This window comes from Ochotona princeps, chromosome 17 (assembly GCF_030435755.1).
Source record: "Ochotona princeps isolate mOchPri1 chromosome 17, mOchPri1.hap1, whole genome shotgun sequence".
In the NCBI taxonomy this organism is placed as follows: Eukaryota; Metazoa; Chordata; class Mammalia; order Lagomorpha; family Ochotonidae; genus Ochotona; species Ochotona princeps.
In genome coordinates this window covers 12,763,529-12,791,465 of record NC_080848.1, presented here as the reverse complement: position 1 = coordinate 12,791,465, position 27,937 = coordinate 12,763,529, and the positions used below count along the sequence as shown (strand labels likewise).

Below are 27,937 nucleotides of genomic sequence, written 5' to 3'. Positions count from 1 at the left end.
CTATACTTATAAACTTGTTTCACTCCATGGAAAAACCACATAGAGTAATTTCAGAATGTCAGTGGAAACAAATGTTAGTTTTCTAGCAATGAGAAATTTCTCAAAATCCTCTCTACTGAACATTTCATTAGTTTACAATTCTTTTTATGAACTATTTCTTGGGTATTGTTTCAGCAAGATAACTTCCTTAAAGTTTAAGGAAGCCGTTCATCCAAAGTTATTGTTATGATTAAAGGTAGGGATTACTAACACTGAAAGATTATATTTTTCTCTTAATCTTTTCCTAATTGTAAAACATATTAATACATTTCTAAAGCTTAACATATTTCTTACATCTTAATCATTTTCTCACTTTCTTTTTCTAAGGAGGGAAAGTTCAAAACAGTAAAAGGGGTAGTGTTCTAGAAAACTTGGGAATTAAACTCACAGAACAGGAGCTTGAAGATCTAGCAGAAAAGATACCAGTCAGTGGTGAGTACTATGGTTATTACGGTGCTTTTCAGTAGAATGTTTGCTTACAAACTTAAGTGTGAATGTTTTTGAAATCGGTATTACCAATGGTAAAAGGAGATTTCTGTTATTACCTCTGAATCAGTTTTCTGTCCTTTGGCATTCTCAAGTTTCTGATTAACCCCACTAACTCCGATATTTGCTTTTAATACTGTCCCCAAAATTTCTATAAACTTTCTTCATATTCTTTCCTTTTCTTCTCTGGTTATGTATTTTCAAATATTCTAGCTTTGAGTTAACTAGTTGCTTCCTCCTTTTAATCTGTTTTGTTTATTATGCCCAAGGATTTCTGTTTTTTTTTCTTTAATTGTCCTTTATTTCTGTTAAAGTTTGATTTATTTTTGTTGAAACTCACTGACTTTCCTTGAAACAGCCATTTTGAATTATTTGCCAGGGTTTGCAGATAATTTGCCAGAAGATCAATTTCTGTTACTTGATTTTGTCTGTTACGTGAAATCATGGTTCCTAAAGGTTTGATACTTGCTGGCATTCAGGATCTCCTGCACATTGAGATGCTAGGAGTCCTTCCAGTCTGCATAATCTGAATTTGGGTTTGCCGAGCCTTCCAGAAACTCTAAATATCATGCTTATTTTCTTTGAGCCTGTGGACACTTCTGCTAGTTCGGCACTAGATGACACCCTCCATCAAGATTCATCATAAATCTACTGTTGTTGTATTCTGCCTTTTTCAGTCATAGATAATAACCTAAGCCCATTTTTGTCTCAAATCTATAGTGATGTCTTAAGAATAAAACGAGGTTTAAAAATAAATGTAATCCCATCTTTTTCAACAAAATGGATGCAACTATATTTCATAAATAAGTCAGTCCCCCAAAAAACAAATATGTCTTTTATGTAGTAGTTAATATTAAGTAGTTTAAAAATCTATAAGAAAAAATGGACATCTTGTGGTCTGATTGCTGTTTTTAGCCTTTGTTTATACTCATGTGTAATTATGATCCATATACTTTTTATTTGTTGGTTAATGTTACATTAGGCTTGTGATTATAGAATTGACTGAAATTATGTTCTTATAAAAATTAAAAAACAAAAGGAAGGAAGGCGGGCGGGGGTTTTAAGAAAAGAGAGAGGAGGAGGAAAGTACCTGTTTAATATGTGAAATCTGGTTTTTGTTTTTTTTGCATTAGTACAATTTAAAAAAAATGAACCGAGGGGGTTTCTAAAATGGGGTACTGCATCCTGAAAAGCTTCTTCCTTTGAGTGGGCCCATATGACTGAGGAAGGCCCTTATACCTGGTTCCGTCGTCACCAGTGTCACAGATATAGGTCACATTTAGAGCCTGCAGTCTTCTGAGAACAAAGCCTACACTGCTATGGACTTTCCGTTGCTGGAGTAGATTCACAGGTGATGGTACTGGGATCTACAGCGGCTACAAGACTCCAGGTGCCATCAGGGCAAGTCCAGAGGCTGCATAAACAGCACTGGCCTGAAGAGGGGCACTGTTAGGATCTTCCAGATGGGTCTTGCCTGCCTGGCATGGAGTCCCAAGATACAGCCCCGTGGTTCCTTGCTGTTTGCCCAAGGTTGTGAAAGGAGTGATAAATTTAGTTCAGTCCTTGGACTCCTAGGCTGACACTAAGCCTGATCACTCCGGACTGTCACTGTTACCAGGCCCTAACCTATCTTGGGAGTACTTGCTGGGCTGATAGAAGGATGTGGTGACATCCACGGAAATGAGTCTGTGTGTGTCTGGTGCACAGCTCTCTCTCATGCCAGCAAAGTCGAGAGATTCTGTCTGTGAACAGACGGAAGGAGGCCTCAGGCCCTGTCAGGTGGTGTTGTCTCACAGCTAAAGTACTGGGTTTGAACTTTGTGGCACTCCTAAATTCACTTTCCTGCCCTGCCCCCTGTGGCAGGAATCTTGTTCTGCTGTCTCTTGGTTACCTGGCTAAAAAGTTTCCATAGACTCAGTCTTCCAGAATGGGAATGGGAGCAAGGATTGTAGAGCCCTGTCCATCTCTCTATTTTATAAATTTTTACTTAAATGAGAGGCAGGAAGGAGAGATGGAGGAACAGATGGAGGGAAGGAGAAAAGAGAAAGAGAGAAAATTGTTCTCCAAAAGCTTACGATAGCCAAGACTGAGATGATCTGAAGCTTGGAGTCAGATCGTCAATCTAGGTCTCCCACATAAATGCCAGGAATCTTCATTGCTACTTCCCAGGATCCACAATAGCAGAAAGTTGGAGTGGGAGCCAGAGGCAGAAATCAACCCCAGACACAAAGGGGGGAGAGAGAGATACAGAAAGACAAGCTGAGATGTTCTGTTCACTGATTCACTTCCCAGAAGCCCATAGCTACCAGGTCTCCATCAGGCCAAAGTCATGAGTCAAGGGCTCAATCCAAGTTTCTAATGTGGATGGCAGGGACCCAAGTACTTGGGCCATTATTTCTCACACTGCACATGATCAGGAAGCTGGATCCAAAGCGGAGTAGCTAGGGCTCAAGTCAGGCATTCTCAGTATGTGAAGCAAGTGTTCAAAGTGGTGACTTTAACCTCTGCCATTGCTGCCTGCACTTATTTTTTAAAATAGGTTTTTAATTGTTCAATATGACATGGAAAACCACACAAAAATTATTATAAAATGAACACTTTCAAAGCCAGCCCCTAAATTAAGAAATAGAACTATCCCAGCCATATCAGAAGCTCCTCCATATACCCTGCTATAATATACCCTCCCTTCTCCAGCAGTGCTTATTCTCCTCATTCTACTTTTAAAAACATTTCTTTCTTTATTTATTTCACTGACAGAGTTACAGAGAGAAGAGGAGAGAAACAGAGACACATGTGGGGTTGGGGGGAGGGAGAGGGAGAACGGAAGATGATCTTCCTGCACTGCAGTAACCCGGGCTCTGGGCCAGGCCAAAGCAGGAGGTCCAAGTTTCTTGTGGGTCTCTTACATGGCTGCAGAGGCTCAAGCACTTGGGCTGTCCTCCGCTGCCAGCTTCACGTTCCTGTTTCATACTGTGTGTGTGTGTGTGTTAAGATTGATTTACATTTATTGGGAAGTCAGATATACAGAGATGAGGAGAGACAGAGGAAGATCTTTTGTCCATTGATTCACTCCCCAAGCGGCTGCAGTGGCTGAGCTGAGCCCATCCGAAGCCAGGAGCCAGAAGCCCCTTCCAAGTCTCCCACGCAGGTGCAAGGTCCCAAGGTTTGGGCCGTCCGTGACTGCTTTCCCAGGCCACAAGCAGGGAGCTGGATGGGAAGTGGGGTTGCTGGGATTAGAACTGGTGGCCCAAATGGGACCCCAGCACGTGCAAAGCAAGGACCTTAGCCATTAGGCCACCAGCTGGGCACATGTTTGTTATTTAAAGTAAAGGGATATTTTGTCTTTAAAAGGAAGAAAGAGAGGAAGGGATGAGGGGAGGGAGGATGGGAGGAACGAAGGAAAGAAAGAAGGAAGGAAGGTAAGAAGGAAGAAAGGAAGGGGCAAAGGACAGTTCTTAAAACAAAAGCAAAAACTTCTCAAAAGATGAAATACAAATGGCCGACAAATATATGAAAAACTGCTCAACATTGCTACCTATGAAGAAAATGCAAACCACAGCAATGTATCACCTTACCTCTGGCAACGGCTGCGGTCCAAGACAGAATGCTGACCAGCGTGTGGAAAAATGTGAATGTAAAGAGTGTGGAAATGTAAATTAGTGCAGCCACTGTGAAAAACAGGGTGGAGATTTCGTAAATCTAGAAATAGACTTGTCATATGATCTCACAATTCTGCTACTGGGTGTCCCTGAAAGACATGAACTCATTGTGTCAGAGAGGTACCTGCACCAACGTGCTTACAGCATGGCTGTTTACAGTAGCCTAAATACAGAAAAAAACCAAGGTATCCATAATTAGATGAATGGATAAAGAAAATGTGATACACACACACAGAGGAAAAGTATTCAGGTATAAATAGAATGAAATTCTACCATCACCCTAAAAATTTGAGGCTATCAAATTTGAGGAATTTGAGGATGTCATGTTTAGTGAAGTAAACCAAACACAGACACATACTGCATGTTCTCTTATATGTGCAAGCGAAAATTGAAAGATAAAAAAAGCAGCAAAAGAAATAAATTCCCATATTATTAGTGAATAGTTTTGTCAAATCTTGGTTTATGTCTTAGTCAAACCAGTGACTAAGAATCCTATACTAGTATAGTTGTAATGATCTCTGATTATTTTAAAATTTATTATATATGAGTGAAATGGACATCTTTTCATATGATTGTTGTTTATAGCCCTTGCCTATATCCCTGTTGAGCTATCATATTTTTAATTTTAACTTGTTGCAATATCTATTTAATAATAAGTTTTTTGCTGTAATGTAAATTTAAAATACTATCCCAAAAGTTAATAAGGAAAGAGAGGGAGTGAGAGAAGGAGTGTTATCTATGAACTTCATGGAATCATTTTTGCATTATCATATTAACAATAATTTTGTGAGATATCTTGCATTTGCTGTAATTTTGAGAAGCTAAGGTATTAATAGGTATTAATTCCTTAAAGCAAAAATATAAAACTTTAAAATATATATCTTTAATGGATGTATAGGTGAAGAATGGATGAATGAAGAGATAAAGTATAAAAAATAATCCCAGGATAGTCATAAATTTAAATCCTCAGGAGACAATTTTCAAGAGTTAAATATGCTCAGAAGAGAATATTGGGAAGGGAGACAGGAAATTTAGTTACTTCTCAGTCCTTTAAATATCACTATCTGAACTTGATAGTGACAGAAGTTTGTATCAATAAACAATACTAGAGTTACTGTCTAACTATACTTAAAATATAGAGTATCATCTAAAGACTAGAAATCACTCCTTTCCTTAAACTACCCTCTTGTTTCAGGGGACAGATGGGCTTTCACTAAAATATTGTTTGTTCATCTCTCAAGTCTAGTAATTAAAGGATGACATAAAAATAGTGGGGAAAATTTACTTAGACAATGGTCTGTACATTTTATTTTGATTTTTGACCTGTGTCTTTGACATTTTCTGTTCCTTAATCATCATTGTTTCTTATAGATTCTGGGAATATTAATTTCAGTGAGCTGATGGATGAAGTGAAAATGTTGACAGGTGAGAAATGAATTGTTATAAATCCAAGACTCAAATTGTTAACAGACCCAGTTATTGACAGTTAATAATTATCTTGTTCTTGTCTTTATTTTCATTTGTATCTAATTGTCCAAATTTGCACATTGCTCTATTTTAACTTCCCTTTGTTAAAAGTAGGATTTTATTCTTGGTATTTTTGGAAAGTGTACTGTCAATACTCTAAGAAAGTCAAATTATAAATTAATACAGTAAAGTTTTGGTAGATACAGGTAATTTCATAATTTAGAGAATATTTAGGATATCTCATAATTACGTACTTATTTAGATATATTATCTAAATTTTCAAAATTAAATTAAATTCTGTTTATATTTTATTGGGTGCTGTATCGCCTTGTTATAAATAACAGTTTACTAGGATCAAGTGCAAAGGTTCTCTTTTTAAAATCCCATTAGGAGTAGCTAATTGACTAGACCATCTTATGCCTTTGTTTATCTAGCAGTAGAGATAATATTGAGTGTCAACAGATAATTTTTTGAAGATTTATTTTTATTTGAAAGGCAGAGTTACAGAATTAAGGCGAGAGAGAGCTCTTCCATCTGCTGATTCAACCCTCAAATGGGCACAAAGCACAAAGACCTAGAGCTGAACTGATCCAAAGCTGGGAGCCAAGAGTTTCCTGGTTGTTTCCTGCATGGGTGCAGGGATCCAAGGACTTGAGCCATACTCTGCTGCTCTCCTAGGCCATTAGTAGGGAGCTGGACCATAAATGGAGTACTAGTACTCGAACCAGTGCCCGTATGGGGTACCAAGTATTTGTACGTAATTAAAAATTTTTTTTCTAGTCATTAAGTAATACATAAATTCCACATTTGTTCTTATTTCTACCTGCATTGAAGGAGGTGAAGCAAATATCAGAGAAGTCAAGAGCATTCATGAAGCTATGGGCGTGGATCTCACAGAGAAGGAAGATTCAGAGTCCGTGAAAACATCACCTGCTGATGGTAGGCATGTCACACAGCAGCCTTCAGAGCTCTTAATTGTGAGGAAAACTCTCATTTTGATAGCTAAGGGAACATCAAGAATGAAGAGAATGTAGAGTTCCCTTCAAACATTCCTGCTCATTTAAATATTACAGGTGTTGTTATGCTGTAATAATTGACTAGTAATGACTAAAACCTTATGAGCTACAAGGCCTAAAATACTTACTTTTTGATACCTAACAGAGTTTACCTGTCGTTCTCTGAGGTTTACACTCAGATTCCTTGAAAGTGTATCGCCAGGCACTTAAAAAACAAAGATAAAGAACAACAACAACAATTGCATAAAACAACAACAGCGTAGTTTTTCCTCAAAATGTCTTTTGGGCTAATGGGTGCTGGGTCCTGTTTTTCACTACTTTAGTTTAAATTCCCAAGAGGAACGTCACTGAGAAATAAAAGTTTGTTGAAACCCACAGTTGGAGGTTATAGGATGAGGCAGCCCCATAGGCCGGAATATGATGGAAGCTGGTCATACTAATGCAGAGGCATGATCACATGGTGGGGCAGAAAACAGAACAGCTGGGAGAACTGGAACTCAAATAAGCAGACTTCTTGGGAGAAATACCCTCCAGTGGCATGCCCCAATGTCCCAAAGATCTGTTGGACCCACCTCTCAAACACCATTGCTAGATCAAGTCCACATCCTCAATCAGTCACTAACACTAAGACATTAGAATTTAAATATTTGCGTTAGTTTTGAGGAAACAATTTTATTGTTGTACCCATAACACAAAGTAGTAACATTTGGTTTTTCAAATGTTTGCTAATGGAGTATGGAATGTACTATTTTCAAATTTCATAAGCTTATAAAAAATTGTGTTTCCTATTTTTGTGTATTCTGTCTCTTGTCCAACTTCCTATTGGTTTGCTTCTATTTTTGTTAGCAATTTTAAGAATTTTTTATATTCTAGATAAAGATACAGACAAACCTTTTTGGGGAAAAAATGGGAAATGTTTTATGCTTACTGCCTCTTTGCAGCTACTCAACTCTATACATTTTGTAGTAGGTTGAAGTACCCCTAGTTAATATGTAAGTGGATAGACATAGCTATCTTGAGTAAAACTATAAGATGGAGGGTCAGTGGCTTCCTGCCCGTACTTTACTGATCTCTGTTGTGGGTTTTTTGGTTGTTGTTATTTAGCAACATGTGTTTTAAAATTTTCATTTGGCTTTACACTTTCATCATGGTGTACCATACTTTTTTTTTAAGATTTACTAATTTTTATTTGACAGTCCGGTATACAGAAAGGAGGTGAGACAGAGAGGAAGATCTTCTGTCCACTGATTCTCTCCCCAAGTGACCACAAAGGCTGGAGTTGTGCCAATCCGAAGCCAGGAGCCAGGATCCTCTGGGTCTCCCATAGGGGTACAGGGTCCCAAGGTCTTGGGCCATCCTCCACTGTCTTTCCAGGCCACAAGTATGGAGCTGGACAGGAAGCAGGCCGCCAGGATTAGAACTGGCAACCACATGGGATCCTGGTGCATGCAATGGGAGGACTTTGGCCACTAGGCTATTGTGCCGGGCCCATACTTCTTAAACTATATCCAAATTTCCTTACAGTTTGTACTATTGTGTGTTTCTTCTATATGGTCTTAAAGGTATCCTATATTTTCCTCTAAAATTTTTAAGGTATGTCTTTAGTCAACAGGAATATCAAATTTTTAATTTTTATTTTAATTTTTAATTAGTACTTAACAGATACAATGTGATTTATAGAAACAATTCTAAGAACACAATGACATTTTCCTCCCTTTCTTCTGCTCCCTCCTAACCTCCCTCTTTCTCCTTTTCTCTCTTTCTCTCTCTTTGAATTTGGAGGTAGCATACATTAGATTTACATCTGCCTCTTTGATCAAAAGTGGTGTTCTCAAAACGTAAAAACCCAATTTTACTCTTCAATTTTACTGAGAGATTTAATTCTGGAAAATAAAATTTTGAAAATTTTAAGAAGTGTCCTAAAGGAATTAAAGAGGCACACAAGGGAAATGCAAGTAGAAAAGAAGTATTGTTTAGCATATAAGTTGTTTAGCTAATAAGTTCATTGTCTTGAATAGCAAAGACTACATGTTTTATTCTTATTTTATAATAAATCAGAAATAATAAAATTCATCTCTCTGAAATTATTACTTCCGTGCAACTTTACTATGAATTTTTATATCTCTTTGACTTGAACTATTGCTTTTCTTACAGCTGATGATAGGATGATGAATGGTGTGAAAGCTCTTGAAGGTAAGTGAAAATCATTGGAACAGTGGATATTGACATGTTTTCTACCTATAATATTTTCTTGTAATTGGATTGTCAATTCTTCACATATATTTATATTTTCAAAATGTATATGATTTCGTACTTATGCCTCATCTATAGATTTTCTACTACATAGCAATAATTTAACATATTTCCACTGGATTAAAGTCTTGTTTTCTTCTACAATTTTTAGGTATAGCACAAAATAAAGTGTGAACAATTAATAGCAAAGCAGATAGCACTGTTGGTTGTCCGAAAATCTACTTAGGAGCTAAACAAATTAATCTGAAAGATTAGTTCAGCATAAAAATGACTTCTCTATGCTACTGTGTAAAGGGTCATTACATTAAGGACTTTACTGATGAATTCACTGAGGTTTATGCAAATCTTTAAAAAGTTTTTGTACTGCTGGATCCTCAAAATAGGTTAAACATAACTGCTTTTACTTTCACTTTATTAGTGACCATTTTTATACATTTAATTTACTGCAATGAGTTGTGATTCTTACATTGAAACTTCTATAATATCTGGAAAATAATCATATTTGTCACGTTCCATTGTTTTGTTAATGAACTTTTGTCCGCTAAGGAGGAAAGCTTGATCTCAACAAACTGGACACAGTATTAGGAAACATGGGGATGAAAATTTCAGAAAAGGAATTCAAAGATATTGCAAAGAACCTACCAGTGAATGGTAAGTACTTAAGACATAATAGAACCTCCTGTCCCCTACCTCCAGGACAGCTAGACTTAAATTTTTTGAAGAACTTAAAAAAAAATTTGTTTGGAAACAAGGAAACATTTAGAAAAACTTAAGCCTAAAATAAACTAACATAAAAGATACAATAATTTCACATAAACAGTATTTCTCACTTGGTATGCTAAAAATGGCTGAGTCTTACGTGAAACATCATACCAAAGATTAAAAGAACTGGAGTAGCCAAAATAGTGTATTCGAATTTCTCTTATTAACTGCATAGTTTTCAACATTCTTTTTTAAAGATTTTTTTTTATTGGAAAGGCAGATTCACAGAGAGAAGGAGAGACACAAAAAAAGATCTTCCATCTGCTGGTTCACTCTCCAAGTGGCCACAATGGCCAGAGCTGAGCTGATCCAAAGCCAGTAGCCTGGAGCTTCTTCAGGGTCTCTCACATGGGCACAGGATTCCAAGGCTTTGGGCTGTCCTCCACTGCTTTCCCAGGCTACAGGCAGGGAGCTGGAAGGGAAGTGGAGCAGCCAGGACACACACCAATGCCAATATAGGATCCCAGTGGTTTTTAAGGCAAGGATTTACCCAGTAGGCTATTGTGCCAGGCCCACTTTCAGTTTTCTTTATGCCATGACTATGCTCTTGACTCTAGTTAATAACTAGGTATGAACTCAGATCTTGAAATTAAGAGAATCATGAATAAATATCATCCATAATTGTCATTATTGGATGATATTTTAGAATAGATTATTGGATGAACTGAAGTCTCTCAAAGGTTGTTACAAAAACTCTTAACAAGACTTTCTTAAACGCTCAGTTTGTAATATTTGTCTTGTGGTTGTAAATTCTGTCTTTCTTTTAAATAATGTGTAATTTCTACTTTTTTAAAAGCATATTTATAATTTACCAGCTCATGTTTAATATATGCCTTTGCATTAGGCCAAATTTTTTGGAATTTCCCAAATTTTATTCCAAAAGAATTATTTTGGAGTTTGATATTGCAAAAGAAAAAAAGAAGCATTAAAATTTAAAGTATGACCAGAAGAAGCAGTAATAATTAATCTGAAAATTTAGGAAATGCAAATAGAACTTTCTTATTTTTGTTCAAAAGTATAAGCTTCAAAGTTGTTCATCTCTTAAGTATTTTTAAGTGTGAACTTGACCCAACAATAAAATTTAAGTTCACAGAGTCTGGTTTAATTCTCCTGTTGACATTATCTGTTCTCTCGGGAAAATTATGAATAGAAATAACACAAACATATTAACCATATTGAATTTTTATTTATCATTTTAATATTAGCACATAAGTACTGAATATTATAGTAGCATATAGTCATTAAAATAACATTTATGGTTTTGGAAGCATTCATATTTCTTTACTCCTGACTTGTGTCTCAAAAGGAGGGAAGGCTAATGTTAACGGCATAGACATCGCTCGGCAACACAAAGGGATCAAACCTTCAGAAGCAGAACCGGGAGATTTGGCAGTTGACGGTAAACATTACATGTTTTATTGTGTCTTTCCTAAGATTTCTAAATTGGTGTACACAGTTTCTGAAACTGTCAGCTTTAAAATCATTTTTATCAGATAGCCTTTTATAGAAAGCATTAAAAAAATCCTGAGTTCATTTTTAAAATCTGAAGACATCAACTTCTCAAAAAGATGAGACATGTCTCATAGCAAAACTAAGATCATTACTTGATCAAGACAGTGCTTAAGGTACTGAATAAAAGTTGAGGGAACAAGGGCTCGGTGGCGTGGCCTAGTGGCTAAGGTCCTCGCCTTGATCCCATATGGCTGCTGGTTCTAATCCCGGCAGCTCCACTTCCTCTCTGTCTCTCCTCCTCTCAGTATATCTGACTTTGTAATGAAAATGGAATAAATCTTCAAAAAAAAAAGTCGAGGGAACAAAAAGGGAGTGAAAAGAAATTGTGACCTCAGTAAATGATATTTCTCATCCAGTCCCTTTGACACTCATAGACTTCCACATCTCTATCTCTACTTTCGTTTCTATTTGTGGCTTCAACTTTATATATTTACATGTCAATTTGAACTAAGAACAGGAATGAACCTTTGATAATTAAGACCCAAGAATTCTGAATCTAAATGCATTTGCTTTCTTTCCAAACTTACTCTTGCTCCTACAATTTCTTCTCAATTGATGACCTTTACCACCTGCTTATTCAAGCCAAAGACTATTATATCATCCTTCTCAGTATCTTCTCCCTTTTTTGTCAACATTCTATTAAAGGGCTTTGGTGTATTTCTTTAATTTATTGCTAATTTATGTGCCTCTGCAACCACTGGCTATGTTTCAAGTCCCTGTATATCTCTCTCTTGTATCAATGTAACTAGTAGTCTATTTTCTCTTTCAATACAATGTCAGTAGAAAGATTGAGTAGTTTACCTAACATTCAACTGGTTTAAATTAACCATCACATTATTTTTAGTATCTTTTTCATCAGAGAAAGTGCATGTGTTTTTAAATGCCATTTTTGCCTGTCCAGGATCTAATTTACCTGGGTCATTTTTTGGCATATTTGTTGCCAAAAAAAGTCACATCCCTCAACACTCTTTATAGTTCTGTACATTTACAGCCACAATTCAGAATTCTCTTATTTTTGTTTTAATTAACACATAATAATTGTACAGATATTGGGGTATAATGTAATGAATGCATATATTATATAAAGAAGATAATTAGCATATGTATCACCTCCCAAATTTATCATTTCTTTGTTATTAGAGAATTCTAAAACCTCTCTTGTAGCTACTTTGGATTATAGGTACATTATGCTTCTTTATTGTTTTATGGTACAGTTTAATAGACACTGGGATTTCCCTTCCCCTCCCAAGTTTCATCCCCTCCCCTCTGTTTTTCCCTGCAGTCTTACAATGGGTGCCTTTTGAATTTTCAGAAGTCCATCGTGCTACCTCTGAGGTGTCTCACAACAATGTAGGAGATCATCAGCCTTTCATTTTGAGTCCATCCTTGTGGTGCATGCATGAGGATTTACTTCTCTCTGTTTCCACCTATGAACATATTAATTTCTGCCACATTTCCATAATGCATTCCCACCATAGGGAGAAATAAATAGTGAAACTTAATCCACATGAAGTTAACGAACATATAACAAAGGTATCACTGTGACAAACAGGTGGTGATAAAGATTGTCCAGCTTTTTCACGTAGGAATAAATGCCAGTGTGTGTCCCAAGGCACAAATGAAGACACGAGGAGGACGAGATCCTCGTTATTTATGGGCAATAGCAGTAACAGTGATAAAAGGGGCATTAACAATCTCAGATGATTACAAATAATCATTCTCTTATGGATGATTGATTAATGCGTGTTGGGAGCACTGCACGAGTGCCCTGCCCTAAGATGGCCCGAGGCCGTTCCTCCTCTTGGCAGTAAACAGGTTTCAGGAAGTTGCAGAGGATTGGTTCAAGGTCTCGTGAAGTCTGCGTGGTGCGCGCATGATCAGAGTTGTGGTTGGTGTGCTTACTGCATGCCTTGGTGACCTTTAAGTGGACTGGCTGGAAAAGAGTATATTCTGTGAGGATTTGGGGGAGGGAGGCTGCTTTCTGCCTTTAGCTTTCGCTTTGCTTAGCCTTGCTTTGCTGCTCAAGGACATTGTGCTATGGCTACTCCCTTTTTGCTTTGCACTTGGATTTTCTGTTCTTTTACTTTATCTATGCTGCTTAATTAATAAAGCTTTGTGAAGAGATCATGTCGTATCGGGGTCTTGCTCGTGGGACAAGGGACCCCGATAAATGTGTTACAACGCAAGGTCTTATTTTCAAGGGTACAAATAACTAGGAGGTGCAATAAGGTAGAATTCACAGGTAAAATCCTTAGATTTTACATCATATGATATCTGACCTTTTGGGATTGACTCATTTCTCTTAGCATAATGGTCTCTAGTTTGGCACATTTGGTCACAAAGTAATGAAATTACAAATGTTTAGGCCATTTCTGTTCAAGTTTGATCAACTCCTTTCTAATTTCTCTCTTTTTATTTGTTTTTCTTGCATAATGGCTTTGGCTAAAATTTCCAAAGCTATATTGAATAGTAATAATGATAGTAGGAATCCACATCTGGGTCCACATTTTAATGGAAAACACTTCTAGCTATTCAATACAATACTGACTGTGGATCTGTAATATTTTGCCATGATTGTATGGAAGAATGTTCTTTCTATAACCGATTTGCTTAAGGTTTTATTATGAAAGGGTGCTGCATTTCATCAAATGCTTTCTGTGTCTATTGTCATAATCATGTGGGCTGTTTCCTTCAGTTTGTTGATACGATGTATCACATTTATTGACTTGCGTATGTTGAGCCACTCCTACCTAACAGGAATAAATCCAGCTTGGTCTGAGTGAATGATCTTTTTCTTGTGTTGTTCACTTCAGTTAGAAGGTATTTGTTGAGGATTTTTTTACATCTATGTTCTCTTTCTTGTATTTTACTCGTCTTGAAATTAAGATGATGCTGACTTCATAGGCATTAGAGAGGATCTTGTCACTTTCATTTGTTTTGACTAGTTTGAGAAGAGTTGGAATAAGTTCTTCCTTTACAGTGTGGTGAAGGTCACCACTGAAGCCCTCTGGTACTGGGCCTTTCTTGTTAGGAAGATCTTTATTATTGATTCTGTCACTGTTTTTATTATTGGCCACTAGGTTTTCTGTATCTTGATCACTCAATTTTGATAGATTATATGTGTTCAGAAACATATATCTATATCTATATCTATATCTATATCTATATCTATATCTATATCTATCTTCCAGATAGCTATTTTTAGCAATTCCTGATGATTCTTTTTATTTCTGTGGTATCCATTGTGACATCTCCTTTTACATATTTGATGTTATGGAGTCTTCACCCTATTGGAGTGGGGGGTTAGTTGAGCCAATGGTTTATCAACTTTGCTTGTTTTTTTTTTTTTTTGTCAAGAAATCAACTCTAATTTCTAATTATTTTAAAAAATAATTTTTGTTTCAATTTTGCTTATTCTCTAATTTTTGTTATTCCTGTCCTCTTACTAATTTGGGATTTGATTTATTCTTGTTTTTCTAAATCCTTAGGTACTTTATTAGATCCATTATTCGATACCTTTTCAGTATCTTGATGTGGCCACTAAATGGTAGAAAATTCCCTCTCAATGCTGCTACTGCCGTTTCTATACATTTTGATATGTTGTGTTGTCATTTTTGTTCATTTCTAGTAATTTCTTGCATTTCTGAGAACGCAGTCACATTTCCCTCATCCCCTCCTTCCTTCAGCTCACCTAACTTGCTCCTTTTCTTTTTCACTCTCATTTTTGTAACTTTTGAAACAGCATATTTTATTTGTGCATCAGTAAAATGCTTAATATTTCACTGAATAATAACTTTAACAAGCAAAAAACAAAAAAGATCTTAGTTTAGTTGGAGTATAGATAATGGCTATAAACAATAATTGGGCAGAAAAATGACCAGTTATCATATATTTATATATTTCATATATTTCATGTTTTAAGAACATAAGCGTTAATAGTTAAGAACTTAGTTTTCTCATTCTTACCCAAGTCCCATAGGGTCTGTGGCAGCTATGGACCTTGAGCTGTAGGGCAGAGATGGCACTTTCCCAAGGCCCCCTGGACTAAGCATGCATGACTGAGGATACGTATTGTAACACTAACAGCCACAGTCTCATTGCATTAGGTTGCTGTAGAGATCTCACCCTGGGATGAGTGCAGCTAACACTGGGGTTTATAACCACTCCAGCTGCAGTCTTAAAGCTGCAGGAGGCAGAAGGAACTGTTTCAGTCCCACTGGGTGAGCACAGGCGGCACTAGGGCTTATAGCCTCAACAGCCACTGCCTTGAAGTTGTGGAGCTCATATGAGACTTGTGAAGGTGGATGAGACTGGCAGTGAGCCTGGAGCTGTGGAAGGCAGATGGGCCCTTCCCCAAGTTCCCTGGTGAGCACGGTTGATGCCAGGTCTTGTGCCTGGTCAGCCTTAGGCCCTGAGCCAAGGGAAATGGAAAGGACTTTCCCCACTTCCTGCAGGGTAAGCATGGAAACTCAAGTATTGGCTATGAAGAGCTCTTAGCTGAGTCACAAAGGAGGTGTTCTTGTCACTTAAGCTTCCAAATGACTTGGACAAATTTCCAGAACAATTCTTTGACCAGTATAGATGAATCTCAAATGATTTTTCACCTGGTCAGGAGTTTCATATTTAAACTATCACCTTTGAGAGATTTTAAACTATCCCAGATCCTACTCTGAACCACTTGACCAGCATCTAATAGAAAGGTAAATTCACATCAGAATGAAAATTGCAAGGACACGGACACACACACAAAAGACTTTCTTATTTTGTAATTCTAGAAACATTTTTCCTTAGACTCTAAAATGTCATTCTATGGAAAAATAAAAGTGAAAGTTGGAGTGGCAGATTTTTCAACTGACAAGTGTCTATGAAAGTTTATACCAATAAAGAATCAATCATAACTTGAGAATACAATGGGAAAATGAATACCTTTACAATCAATGGAGAAATTACATGAAGAAATTATGACTGTAAGTGAAAAGGAAGATCTGTTTAAAGACATATCGAATTGGTTACATAAATTGGCTGATAATTAGAACCATGCACATGCAAGGGCACGTGTGTGTTGGGTCCAGTTACTATGTGCCTTTATTATCGAATTATAGCTTGAACAAGTTCTCTTCATAACTTTGCTATAGACTTTCTCAATCATGACTATCATTTTTATCATTGTTATCAATGTCTTATAGAATAAAAATTATTGTATAAAATAAACAATGGGAGTAAGTTTTAATGTTTTAATGCCATTTAATTTGACTAATTTTGTTTTGTTCTCTTTTGTAAGAAGGGATGATTAATGTTAGTGACTTCAACAAAGTTCTTGAAAATATGGAAATTAAACGCACAGAAAAAGAATTTGAAGATCTGACAAAAAAACTTCCAGTCAATGGTGAGCGCAATATATAAAATTATGTGAAAGAATCCCTGGGCTTCAAAAAGTTACATTCATATATCTGCCAGGTATCTCTAGTTACATGTCTCCAGGGATTATAAAGTTCAATATAACCAGAAAGGAATTCATTGTATTTTTATTTCTACCTCATGTTCTGTGTGTCTCTGATAAATTTAAAGCCTCCTATTTACCCTCAATTCAATTCAGTTTAACATCCTAAAAATGTCTTCAATTCATCCCTAACTCTTGACAGTGGTCCTTGTCATCCATGGCTTTTGATCAATTCCAAAAGCTGTTAAAGTAGTATGTGTACTCCAAACTTCCTATTTCCTCAATATTTGGTGCTATCAGATATTTAAATATTTTTAACTTAGTTAATATTAAATGGCAACTTATGTTTTTACACTGTGTTTTTTCATAGTCAATGAAGTTATCATTTCATGTGTTTACTGATCTTTTAGCGTGCTGTATATTGCCTTTTCATATTTATTTTTCCATTTTCTATTAAACTTTTTAAACATTTGGTTTTTTTTTATTTTAAGGGCAGATCTACAGAGAGAAGGAGAGAGACAGAAAAAGATCTTCCATCCACTGGTTCACTCCCCAAAGCCAGGAACTAGAAGCTTCTTCAGGGTCTCCCATGTGGGTGCATGGTCCCAAAACCTTGAACTATCCTCCACTGCTTTCCTATGCCACAAGCAGGGAGGTGAATGGGACGTGGAGCAGCCAGGACACAAACGGGTGTTTTCTTGATTCTGTTTTTACATTTCATTTGTTGTAATTACTTACAAATAACGTTTACTGTTTCCTTCCTTCTACTACCTTTTGGTTAGCTGGACATTGTTAATGTTCTGGGTATTATAAAGCGCTCATTCTGACCTCAGGTATATAGCCTAGCCACATGAGAGAAGATTACCAAATTAGAATTATCTTGAGGCCAATGCTGTGGCATAGCAGACAAACCTGTGATTCCATATGGGCACAGCTTAGAGTCCCAGCTGCTCCATTTGTAGTTTTGCTCCCTGCTGGGATACCTGTCAGAGCAGTGGAGGATGATCCAGGTGCTTGGATCTCTGTACCCATGTGGGAGACCAGAAGAAGCTCCTGGCTCCTGGCTCCTGGTTTGTTACTGGCCTAACTCTAGCTGTTGTAGTCATTTGGAGAGTGAATTAGCACATAGAACATCTCTCTCTGTCTCTCCTTCAATTTCTGTATTTCTGCATTTCAAATAAACAATTATTCATTAATAAGAGTTATTAAAAATAGTTGTTTTGTCATACAAGAACAATGAGTAAACACAAGACAAACATAAATATTTGCCAATTACCACCAAATCCCATAACATAGACTAATTCATATTAACAACAAATTGCATATTTGCTAAATTAATAGACAAAAAATGTTATGGGATGTTTAAAGTCTTAATAATTACCTCAAATATATAAAGATCAAATATTTCCAGCAAGACATGATAACTGAAAATATAAAAAAAGAGCATTTTGACAAAAGATTGAATAAGCAAAGTGTAAACTATTTTCCATTTTAGATGACCTTATTGTAGCACTAGTCAAATATTGTACTGCTTGTAAAGCACTGTATCTCATGAATTAGGGAGATTATGTCATCCTGGAAATAGCTTGTTCTTAATTTTGATGGATGAATTACCCCCAAATCTATTAATTTTAAATTTAATACAGCTTTAGAAAATATCAGGATGGTAAATTTTGGTTTGGAACTATAAACAAGTATTTTATAATTTATTTCTGAACAGTAACGTATGCTATTTCTTTTCTACTAGCTAATGGAAAGATTGTTCTCAACAACCTAATAGGTGAAGTGAAAGATGCTACAGGCAAGTGAGAAAATACTCTGAACTTAAAAGCATAATTAATTACACTGAATTATTTTAATGATTTTTCATCATAATGATTATTATCTCACTAGGCACATTTCATTTTCATTACTGAATGGTGTATATCTAATTTTCCAGAGTGATCTCTAGTTTGGTAACTGTATATAAGTGTAAAATCTTGATAGTGAATCTATAGTTCTATGAACTATCTTTAATAAGATTTCATAACCTCTTAGTTTAAATGACCAAAGTATAGGTTAACACTACAAATAAAATAACTTTGGAGGAGGCAAGATGTGGCATAGAGTGCAGGCATGTTTGGGATGATGGAAAGTCATTAGGGTGAAGTACAGGGAGCAGATTACAGGAAAAGATAGAGGTCAGGCAGTTGGCAGCGGGGTACCTGGAGACTCCCTGGACACAGGGAAGCAGTAGCAATAGCTGAACAGGGTTGCAGTGAACAGAAAATGTCGGCAATGCCCACGTCACCGCATACCCCGAGCCCAGCGGAGGGACTAGAGTTACAAAAAAGACAACACAAGACAACACACAGTGGACCATGCTTGTAAGGAGAATGCCGAATGCGAATGATCTTTATTGAAACTCCAGGCTGCCTTTTATACTCTGCCTAGCTCCTCCCAGTGTTTATCCAATCCTCAAGTGGCCACCCTAAATCCCTCGAGCTCCTCCCAGTGTTTATCCAGTCCTCAAGTGGCCACCCTAAATCCCTTTGATTATTCAGTAGCGTGTTTTTTTAGACTCCATGGTGCTGTATTTTTTTTTCTTCTTCTTGTTTTAACTTCATACCTGTTGTTGACCTTTTTAGTGATGGAGTAACAGAGACTACTATACCCAGATGTGAAGATGCAATGTAATATGCATCTCTACTTCCAAATCAAACATGAAATCCCAATGAAGCTGTTGGACATATCTAGACAATGGGATGCTCGACTGTTTGACATTGTATGTAACAGCAATGTCAGGGCACACTTAAATAAGAGACTGATAGAATTGTGACTCCATGTGAAGGACTATACTATTGTAACAATATGGGGAAAATCAGTTGGGAGTGGTCATTTGGGGGGGTGAATTGCTAGATTCTATGGAATTGCACCGTATAAATCAAAATTCAAAAAATAAATAAATAAAATTAAAAATATTTTAGAAAGAATAAATGTAATTCCAATTAAAACCCTTGTAGGCTGTTTTAATAGAAATGGGAAAATAGAAAGGACCTAAAATGGTCCAAATCTTTGGGGAGAAGAAGAAAATTAGAGAGATCTGACATTGCCTGATTTCAATACACACATAGCTCTGGTAATCTAATGAATTAAGACTGTGTGGTTCTGATGTCAAAGAAGGCAAATATGTGTGGCTCAGTGGAACAAAAGAGCAGTCAAGAAATATTCCTATGCATAAGTGGACACTCATTTCTGACAAAGTTGCAAAGGCAATTAAAAAGAAGAGGATTGTTTTTTGCTTTACTTTTACAAAAGATGGTGGAAAACATGAATATCTTTATGCAAAAAGTTTAAATCTGTGTCTTGACTCATAACCAAAAATGAACTCAGGGAGCCAGTGGCATGTTGCAGCAAGTAAAGCCAACACCTGCAGCACCAGCATCCCATGGGGGCCTCCGTTAAAGGCCTGGCTGCTCCACTTCCAACCCAGCTCCTTGCTAATGTGTGTGGGAAGTCAACGAAAGATGGTTAAAGTGCTTGTTTCCTGTACCTGCATGGTAGACCCTGATAAATCTCCTGGCTCTCAACTTTGGCAAGACCCAGCCATAGCCCTTGTGGCCATTTGGGGAATGAAACAACAGATGCAAAATCTCTCCCTCTTTCTCTATTTTTCCATCTCTCTGTAATTCTGACTTTCAACATAAATAAATGTAAAAATTAGTTAATTAGTTTACAGTTAAATCAAACTTCAACAAAGATACAGATATTTGCATAGAGACTAACATGAATTCATCCACACATCCAATGACTAAATTGTAAACCAAACCATTTAAAACATTCCAATTTATAGTGATATTTTGCATATATCCATGTATGTCATTGTGTACTATATTTTTCTGCCCACATGAGATAATTTCTGCATAAAGCTTTGCTATTGATCCAGAAACTCTTGATAAATGCTATATAGGAAAATATTATTTATTTTTATATTTTAAATCTTTGAATTTTTTGAAATCTATTTTGTCATTATTGAAGGAGAAGACGTTGATATTGATGCCATAAAAGATGTTGTACAAAATTTGGGAATAGAACTTACAGATAAGGAATGCATGGAACTGGTGGAAAAATTATCAGCTTGTGGTAAGCATTTAATATGTTCAGGTCATGATTCTTTAGCTGGAGGCAGTGCTGCTGAGTAGAGATTTGTCAGTATCAGGGAACGTATTTCTGGTTGGAGAGCAGTAGGTACCATGGCATACAGTAGACAGAATTCATGTCCTAGTGACCATCCCAGAAGGAACACACAGATCCTCATAACCTCATAACCTCCCAACAAGGAATTCTTTTCAGATGTCAGAGTGCTGGTGTTGAAAAAGTCAGCAATATGGCCTCTAAGGACCTTGGGCATTTCTGCTGCTGTGGAACAATGTGTCACATTCCACTCTCAAGTGAAAAGTTTGTTATAGGAATGATAAATTTTTAACTGTAATTTTCTTCTTTATTTGGAAATCAAGAAAAAATATAAATCTGGGCTGAGAAATAAATGTCTGTCACCATTCTTAGTTCTACTAAGAATACTTAAGTATGAATATTTAAGTTTAGAAAGGAAACTTAAGGAAAAAGACCTTTGGCCATATATTAAAAATCAAAATAAGGAAAATAAAGAATAAAAAAACTGTGTTTTAACACAAAATTAAAATGTGATAGTGGCCTTATATGCCAAAGAGAAAAAAATAGCCAAAATATTAATGTTGTGTTTCATGTTTTAATGGAGATTCTTATTTCTGAAGTTATACAATATTATATATAATTATATAACAATGCTATGTACTAAAATATAATCAGTTACAAAATTGTAAGAAAGTAGACCCTTCGTTGTGAAATTATAACCATTTCCATAACTAAGTTCTCTTTAATTTGGATTGTGTATTTTCTTACAGCTGACAGAAAAATCCTGCAGAACAAATTGCTGGAAGGTATAAAGACTCTTAGAGGTAAGACAGAATCATAGTGAAAAACTAGATGAGTTTGAAATTCTGTTGATTTGCACTTATTTCCTAGAGATTTAAATTTGAATCTGTATATTTCTGTCTTTTTTTTTTTTTACAATTGGTTTTGCAGTTGGTCTACATTTATTCTGCAAAACATGTACAGTCCCTTTTAGGTAACAAAATCTAGTCATCATAAAGTAAAACATCGCACTAAAATCAGCCTTATAAATCATCAAAGCAATTTAAGAAGTCGTTCTGACTTTTGACAGAAAGCTAGTATATATTGTTTTGTGATAATATACTGAAAGTAACAATTCACTATGCAGCAGCCTCATAAAATCAGTAAAATCAAATGAAAAAACAAGGCACAACAAAAGCAAAAACTGATGAGAGTAACACAAAAGCCACACGAATAAATGTCTGTTAAATATGTCGGATGCGGTGGAAAAGCCTTGGCTGCCCGTGTCGGTCTCTGCAGCCTTCCCAGAGGGCCTGCTCGGCGTCCTTTGCTTCACCTGCTGTCACCTGCACAGGGAATTTGCACTTCGTTTGTGAAGCCTTTCTTATTGTTCATCTCTTCAGTATCTTCTTTCTCAAAGAGACTGTAAAGCCACTGGAGACAAATTCTGTGCCTTCCTTCTCGGTGATCTCAGATGTTTTTCATAATTTTATTTATACACAAGAAGGCACTAACCCATTTTTGTGCTACGTGAGAGAATGTAGATTGTGTTGTAGACGGTCCCATTGATTTGACTGCGGTGGTTAGTAAATGGTTAAGGCATGTATTTATATTCTAGTTTGTCTAGCTCCAGTTATTTTGGGAGTCAGACAAACCCAAATGTAAATCCTGTGTCGACTATCTGATCAGATGGTTTAACACAGAAAAACATATAAAATCATTAAGTACATTTTAACAGCCAAACACAATGAACACCTTATTGTCTCTCCTAGTTTTTCACCAAGATTAAAAGGAAAATTATTATTTATTATTATTCCCATGTTGCAGGAGTGTACTAAGACACAAGCTAAATTAACTCTCAAAAGTCATATAGTAATTAGCCAAGACACAACTCTAAGGGGTTCATCTGCTAACCTCATCTGTATACCTGATGTTGTCTTCATAATAATGATCAGTATTCATTAAACATGTGCTAGGCCAGATACCCATGTGTACTTCTGAAATTGTGTACAAAGCTTTACTCTATGTACATGTGTATTTTTCCCTGAGGTATACTTTTACTATATTCTTTTTTTTTTTTTAGATTTATTCATTTTTATTACAGCCAGATATACACAGAGGAGGAGAGACAGAGAGGAAGATCTTCCGTCCGATGATTCACTCCCCAAGTGAGCCGCAACGGGCCGATGTGCGCCGATCCAAAGCCGGGAACCTGGAACCTCTTCCGGGTCTCCCATGCGGGTGCAGGGTCCCAATGCATTGGGCCGTCCTCGACTGCTTTCCCAGGCCACAAGCAGGGAGCTGCCGGGATTAGAACCAGCGCCCATATGGGATCCCAGGGCTTTCAAGGCGAGGACTTTAGCTGCTAGGCCACGCCACCGGGCCCTCTTTGACTATATTCTTAAAGTCATTTGTAATATTCCTCAAGTCTAGAAGTACATGTATTACCATGGGTTGGGGAAGGTGAATAGGATAAAAAGTATTTTCTCTGAGATCTCTTGATTCACTTGAGAAGCCAAAATGGTCAAAGTAGTGATCCTAAGGTACAAGGCTTATTCACTTCTAAATAAATGGTTTAAAGAGGGATTCTAGCTGAAGCAATAAGGAAACACATCACAGTTCTATAGATTGCTGTGTAGTTCATCTTTTAAAATTAGATAAAAGATATATAATATGAAATTTACATTTAGCCAATGTTTAGGGTGCAATTCAGTAACATTCAGCATGTTCACATGTCTTGCAAACGTTCTGTTTGCAGAGCCAATCATTACACAAGCAGAAATGGTTGTGATTAAGGAGTAACTTCCTATTTCCTCCTCCCTCTCTAAGCCTGGTAACCTCTATTCTACTTCTTGTGAATGTACTTCTTCTAGGGACGTAAGTGGATACTATTGAACTTTATATGTTGAGTTTTAGGACAATGTCTCATAATTCTTTGGAATTGCCCAAATTTTGATAGAACTTGAAATAATCAAGATTGAAATATGTGCCATAAAAAAGAATAACGGCAAAAACTTCCACTTATCAATACCAAAATCAACCAGACTAAAACAAATGCCATGTTACTAATTGCTTCAAAAAATTAGACTGTTCTTTTTTTGAACATTTTGAAATTCTTGTATTTTTCTCTTTACCTTTTCTTTTGTTAAGGGGGGAAAATTGATGTCAATAAACTAGATACGCTTCTTGGAAACATGGGGGTGAGTCTCACAGGCACAGAACTTGAAGATCTGACACAGGGCCTACCAGTGAATGGTAAGCATCCAGGCTCCCATGAACCCAGAACAGTATAATATTTAAAAGCAGTAATTCTAAAGCCAGGTTACCTGGATTTCTGCTATGGGCCATATGCTTAACAGAGGAGTCACCTCAATGTTTCTGTACCTTGTTTTCCTCACCTCTGAAAAAGGTACCTAGAATTTATGATGATTAAATTATACCCAGAGCTGGCACATAGTAGTAAGTGTTCTATTAAGGCTCTTATTAACATTGTTATCATTGTTATAATCCTTGCTACTGTTACTAAGATCCCATGAATGTTAAGGCTAATAGGATTATATGTTTGTACCTCTACCTCGAAATCAAGCCATCTGGAAAACCCTCGAAAGAAATGCAATATTAAAGTAAGAAATCCTTTCTGTTAGCGTGTGCATTAGTGTTGGTAACTTCTTACACTGTGAGTGAACACACATTTCTGAGAATATTACCTAGGCTATTGAAATGCCAAAAAGCTAAAGAAAAAGAAAATGAGTGGGAGAATGACACAGAAAGCAGAGCTCCTACAGTAGTGGAAGCCCAGAGAGTTAGAAATAAAGTCAAAGTAAATGAAGGAGACACAGATTTATACCTCAGACATAATAGTTAAAATCTACCCACCAAGTGCTGAAGATGTGCAAGAATCATGTTTTCTAGGCTCAGTGTAAAATACATAGAGAGAAAGGCAAAAAGAGTCAGGGTTTCCTCTTACTGGTAAGATGTAAGTAATTCAGAAAATATAAGGCAACTGAATTCTTTTCTACAAGACCTGGAAGAAAAATTATATGGATATATGATGTTAGCATATAAACTCATTGTGGAAAAGATAAAGATCTGGTACTAGACTTCAGTTCGCTGGAAAAAAAGCTTTGACCTTTAAGAGATGGAGAATGTAGCATTGGAGAATGACAATTCACAAACAAGTACAAGATTTAGAAAATATTAACCTGAGAAGATTCCACTCAGATCAAGGAATGTTTCACCTGCAACATTTGCTGCTCATCCACTCCCAGTGGACAAGTGCGTCCCCCCGCCCTTTATCACACTCAAATAACATTTAGCAGAGCTTTGGCCATGTATTACTTTCTGTTTGTCAGAAACAAACTTTCATGAAAGACATTTTGTTAATTTGCTTTTATAATTTGCACATGTAACTCAAGGAATCGATGAAGTATTTTAATTTAATTGCAATAGTGAATAATCATTTGTGCCAACTTTACTTGAATGAAAATCTTTGAAACTTTAAACACTGAAATATGGTGTCTTCTTTTTAAATATTGTGTCAGCAATCTAGCTAGAATATAGAGAATCTTCTAAGATCAAAATGCTTAAAAGTAACTAAGATAAAGGTACCACCTTTATATATCGTTTTTATGGCTGCAAGACCTAATGTTTTAAAACAAAAGTCATTGTTCTTTTGTTAGTGTAATGGAACTATGAAATTGAAAGCTAAATCACACCAATAAAGGTAGAAAGTGGGACTAAATTCTGGAGCGAATACTTTACTAAATTATTTTTGCTTCGGTTTCTATTAAGTGTTTTAAATTGATGTATTTTACATGCTTTCTTACAGTTGATGGGAAAGTTGACTTGAAAAAAGTGATGAGTAGAGTTAAAGATTTCACAGGTTAGTGATAAATCACTAAATAAACAGACTGCAAAAACTTTACAGTAATTTATATTATTCTATTATGTTTTCTCAATATACTACCACTTGACCAATGAAAAGTTTAATCTTGATTTACAATTTTGCAACATGAAGAAAAGCAATACAAAAATACCTAAAGAACTAAATCTTAGAATGTCCAAATTCTGTTTCTTTTTTTAAAGATTTATTTATTTTTATTACAAAGTCAGATATACAGTGAGGAGGAGAGACAGAGAGGAAGATCTTCCGTCGAATGATTTACTCCCCAAGTGGCCACAGCAGCCGGTGCTACGCCGATCCGAAGCTGGGAACCAGGAACCTGTTCCAGGTCTCCCACACGGGTGCAGGGTCCCAATGCATTGGGCTGTCCTCAACTGCTTTCCCAGGCCACAAGCAGGGAGCTGGATGGGAAGTGGAGCTGCCGGGATTAGAACCGGCGCCCATATGGGATCCTGGTGCATTCAAGGAGAGGACTTAAGCCACTAGGCCACGGCGCCGGGCCCAATTTTTCATTCTATTAGTTCCCTCCATGAAATTCTTGTCAGGCCCAATAAATGGCATTATGAATTTTTGAAGAATTAACATTGTTATAAACCAATTCCAAAAGCACAAATATCATATGCTTTCTCTGATATAAGGCAGCTTTCATGCAAAATACAAGATAGATCATTATATAGGTAAACATGTATGTACATACATTCACCTAAAGAAAATATATAGTGGAGAATAGCATACTGCCACCTATATGTCATAGAACGTTTCCCCCTATAATATAAAGCCAGATTTTGAAGTACTAAAATCCCATTTTCTCCAAGATATTAATATGTATACATGTCACCATCCCTTTTTATAGGTGAAAAGATTAATGTCAATAACCTGGAAACAGTACTGGAAAACATGGGGGTCAAACTTTCTGAAGGGGAATACACAAAGCTGATGAAAACACTGCCAGTTAATGGTAAGCTTTAAAAATGCTGCTCAAACCTTCTGTAGAATTAGGTATAGTAAGCCAGGAAAGAAAATTCCAAAGCTTAGGAATTTAACTGTAAGTTTTTTTTAAATTTTCAATTCCGGATTATTTTTTAAAAGCCTCTTCACGTACTGAAGAATAGTCTACAAAATAAATGGCTTGTACTCTTGAAAAATGTAAGACTCAGGGACAGGCATTTGACACAATGATTAACATCCTGCTTAAGACACTTCCTATACTGGGATACCTGGCCATTACAGCTAGAATTGAGTCAACTGAACCCAGGAGCCAGGAGCCTCCTTCAAATCTTCCACATGGATGCAGAGACCCAAAGACTTGGGTCATTCTCCACTGCTCTCCCAGGCTATAAACAGAGTTTTGGACGGGAAGTGGAGAAGCTAGAACTTGAACTGGTGCCCATGTGGAATGCCAACTTTTGTAGGAAGAGGATTAGTTAGTTGAGCCATCAAGCCAGCCCCAAAAGAAGTCTTAAAAAAAGAAAAAGAAAAAAAAGAAGATTGTATACCTACAAAACTGTATCACTTGACAATTTACTTATTTGAAAGACAAAATTATAAAGGGATTGAGAGAGACAAAGAGAGAGAGAGAGAGAGAGAGAGAGAGAGAGAGATCTCCTTGTGGCTTCAATGGCCAGAACCTGAGCTAAACAGAAGCCAAGAGCCAGCAGTAGGTGCCCAAGTACTTGGGACATCTTCCACTGTTTTTCTCAAGCTGTTAAGAATTTGGATCAGAAGTGGAGCAGCAGAAACATAAACCAGTAGTAAATGGAATGCTGGTGTCACAAGTGGTGACTTTACCCACTAAATCACAATGCTGTTCTCTAAACATGTCTTTTTAAAATAAATGCCCAGCAACAAGAAAGTGGACATTGGAAATAAGGTATCAACATGCATGTGTAAACAATCATGAAGTGCCTGAAGTAACTGCCCCTTTTAAAAAATATATTGAAGCGTATTTCAGCATAAAAGGATCTACTCAACTTCTCTTTGACAGCACAATGAAATTCTGTATGTTTAAAGATTTCAGCATCCCTTAACTTTTTCTTACTTAAAAGCAAACTAGAATAAATCTTAGAGGATAGCTTATTTGTTTTTTTTTAATATAAGAAATAGAGTAGAGCTGAATCAGGTACCATTTTGTGTAGAGAGGCAAAGGCCATGGGACAGGACTGCACATGCACTAAGCTGTGAGCAAACTCATTTATAGCTCAATGAACTGCAGTAACGTGTCATCCTACAGGTTCTACCCAAAATAACT

The 27,937-nt window shown here is 36.5% G+C and overlaps 1 protein-coding gene across 1 annotated transcript in view; it reads left to right on the top strand.

The window, feature by feature from the left end:
* EFCAB13 (EF-hand calcium binding domain 13) overlaps positions 1-27,937 on the top strand; it is a 126,666-nt gene that overhangs the window by 76,742 nt on the left and 21,987 nt on the right. Inside the window, exons 33-44 of the mRNA XM_058675798.1 lie at positions 367-471; positions 5,556-5,609; positions 6,486-6,590; positions 8,822-8,860; positions 9,467-9,571; positions 10,989-11,081; positions 16,476-16,580; positions 20,652-20,756; positions 21,557-21,610; positions 23,937-24,041; positions 25,615-25,668; positions 26,543-26,647. Coding sequence (XP_058531781.1) covers positions 367-471; positions 5,556-5,609; positions 6,486-6,590; positions 8,822-8,860; positions 9,467-9,571; positions 10,989-11,081; positions 16,476-16,580; positions 20,652-20,756; positions 21,557-21,610; positions 23,937-24,041; positions 25,615-25,668; positions 26,543-26,647 — 1,029 coding nt within the window. The remainder of the gene's footprint in view (positions 1-366; positions 472-5,555; positions 5,610-6,485; positions 6,591-8,821; positions 8,861-9,466; positions 9,572-10,988; positions 11,082-16,475; positions 16,581-20,651; positions 20,757-21,556; positions 21,611-23,936; positions 24,042-25,614; positions 25,669-26,542; positions 26,648-27,937) is intronic.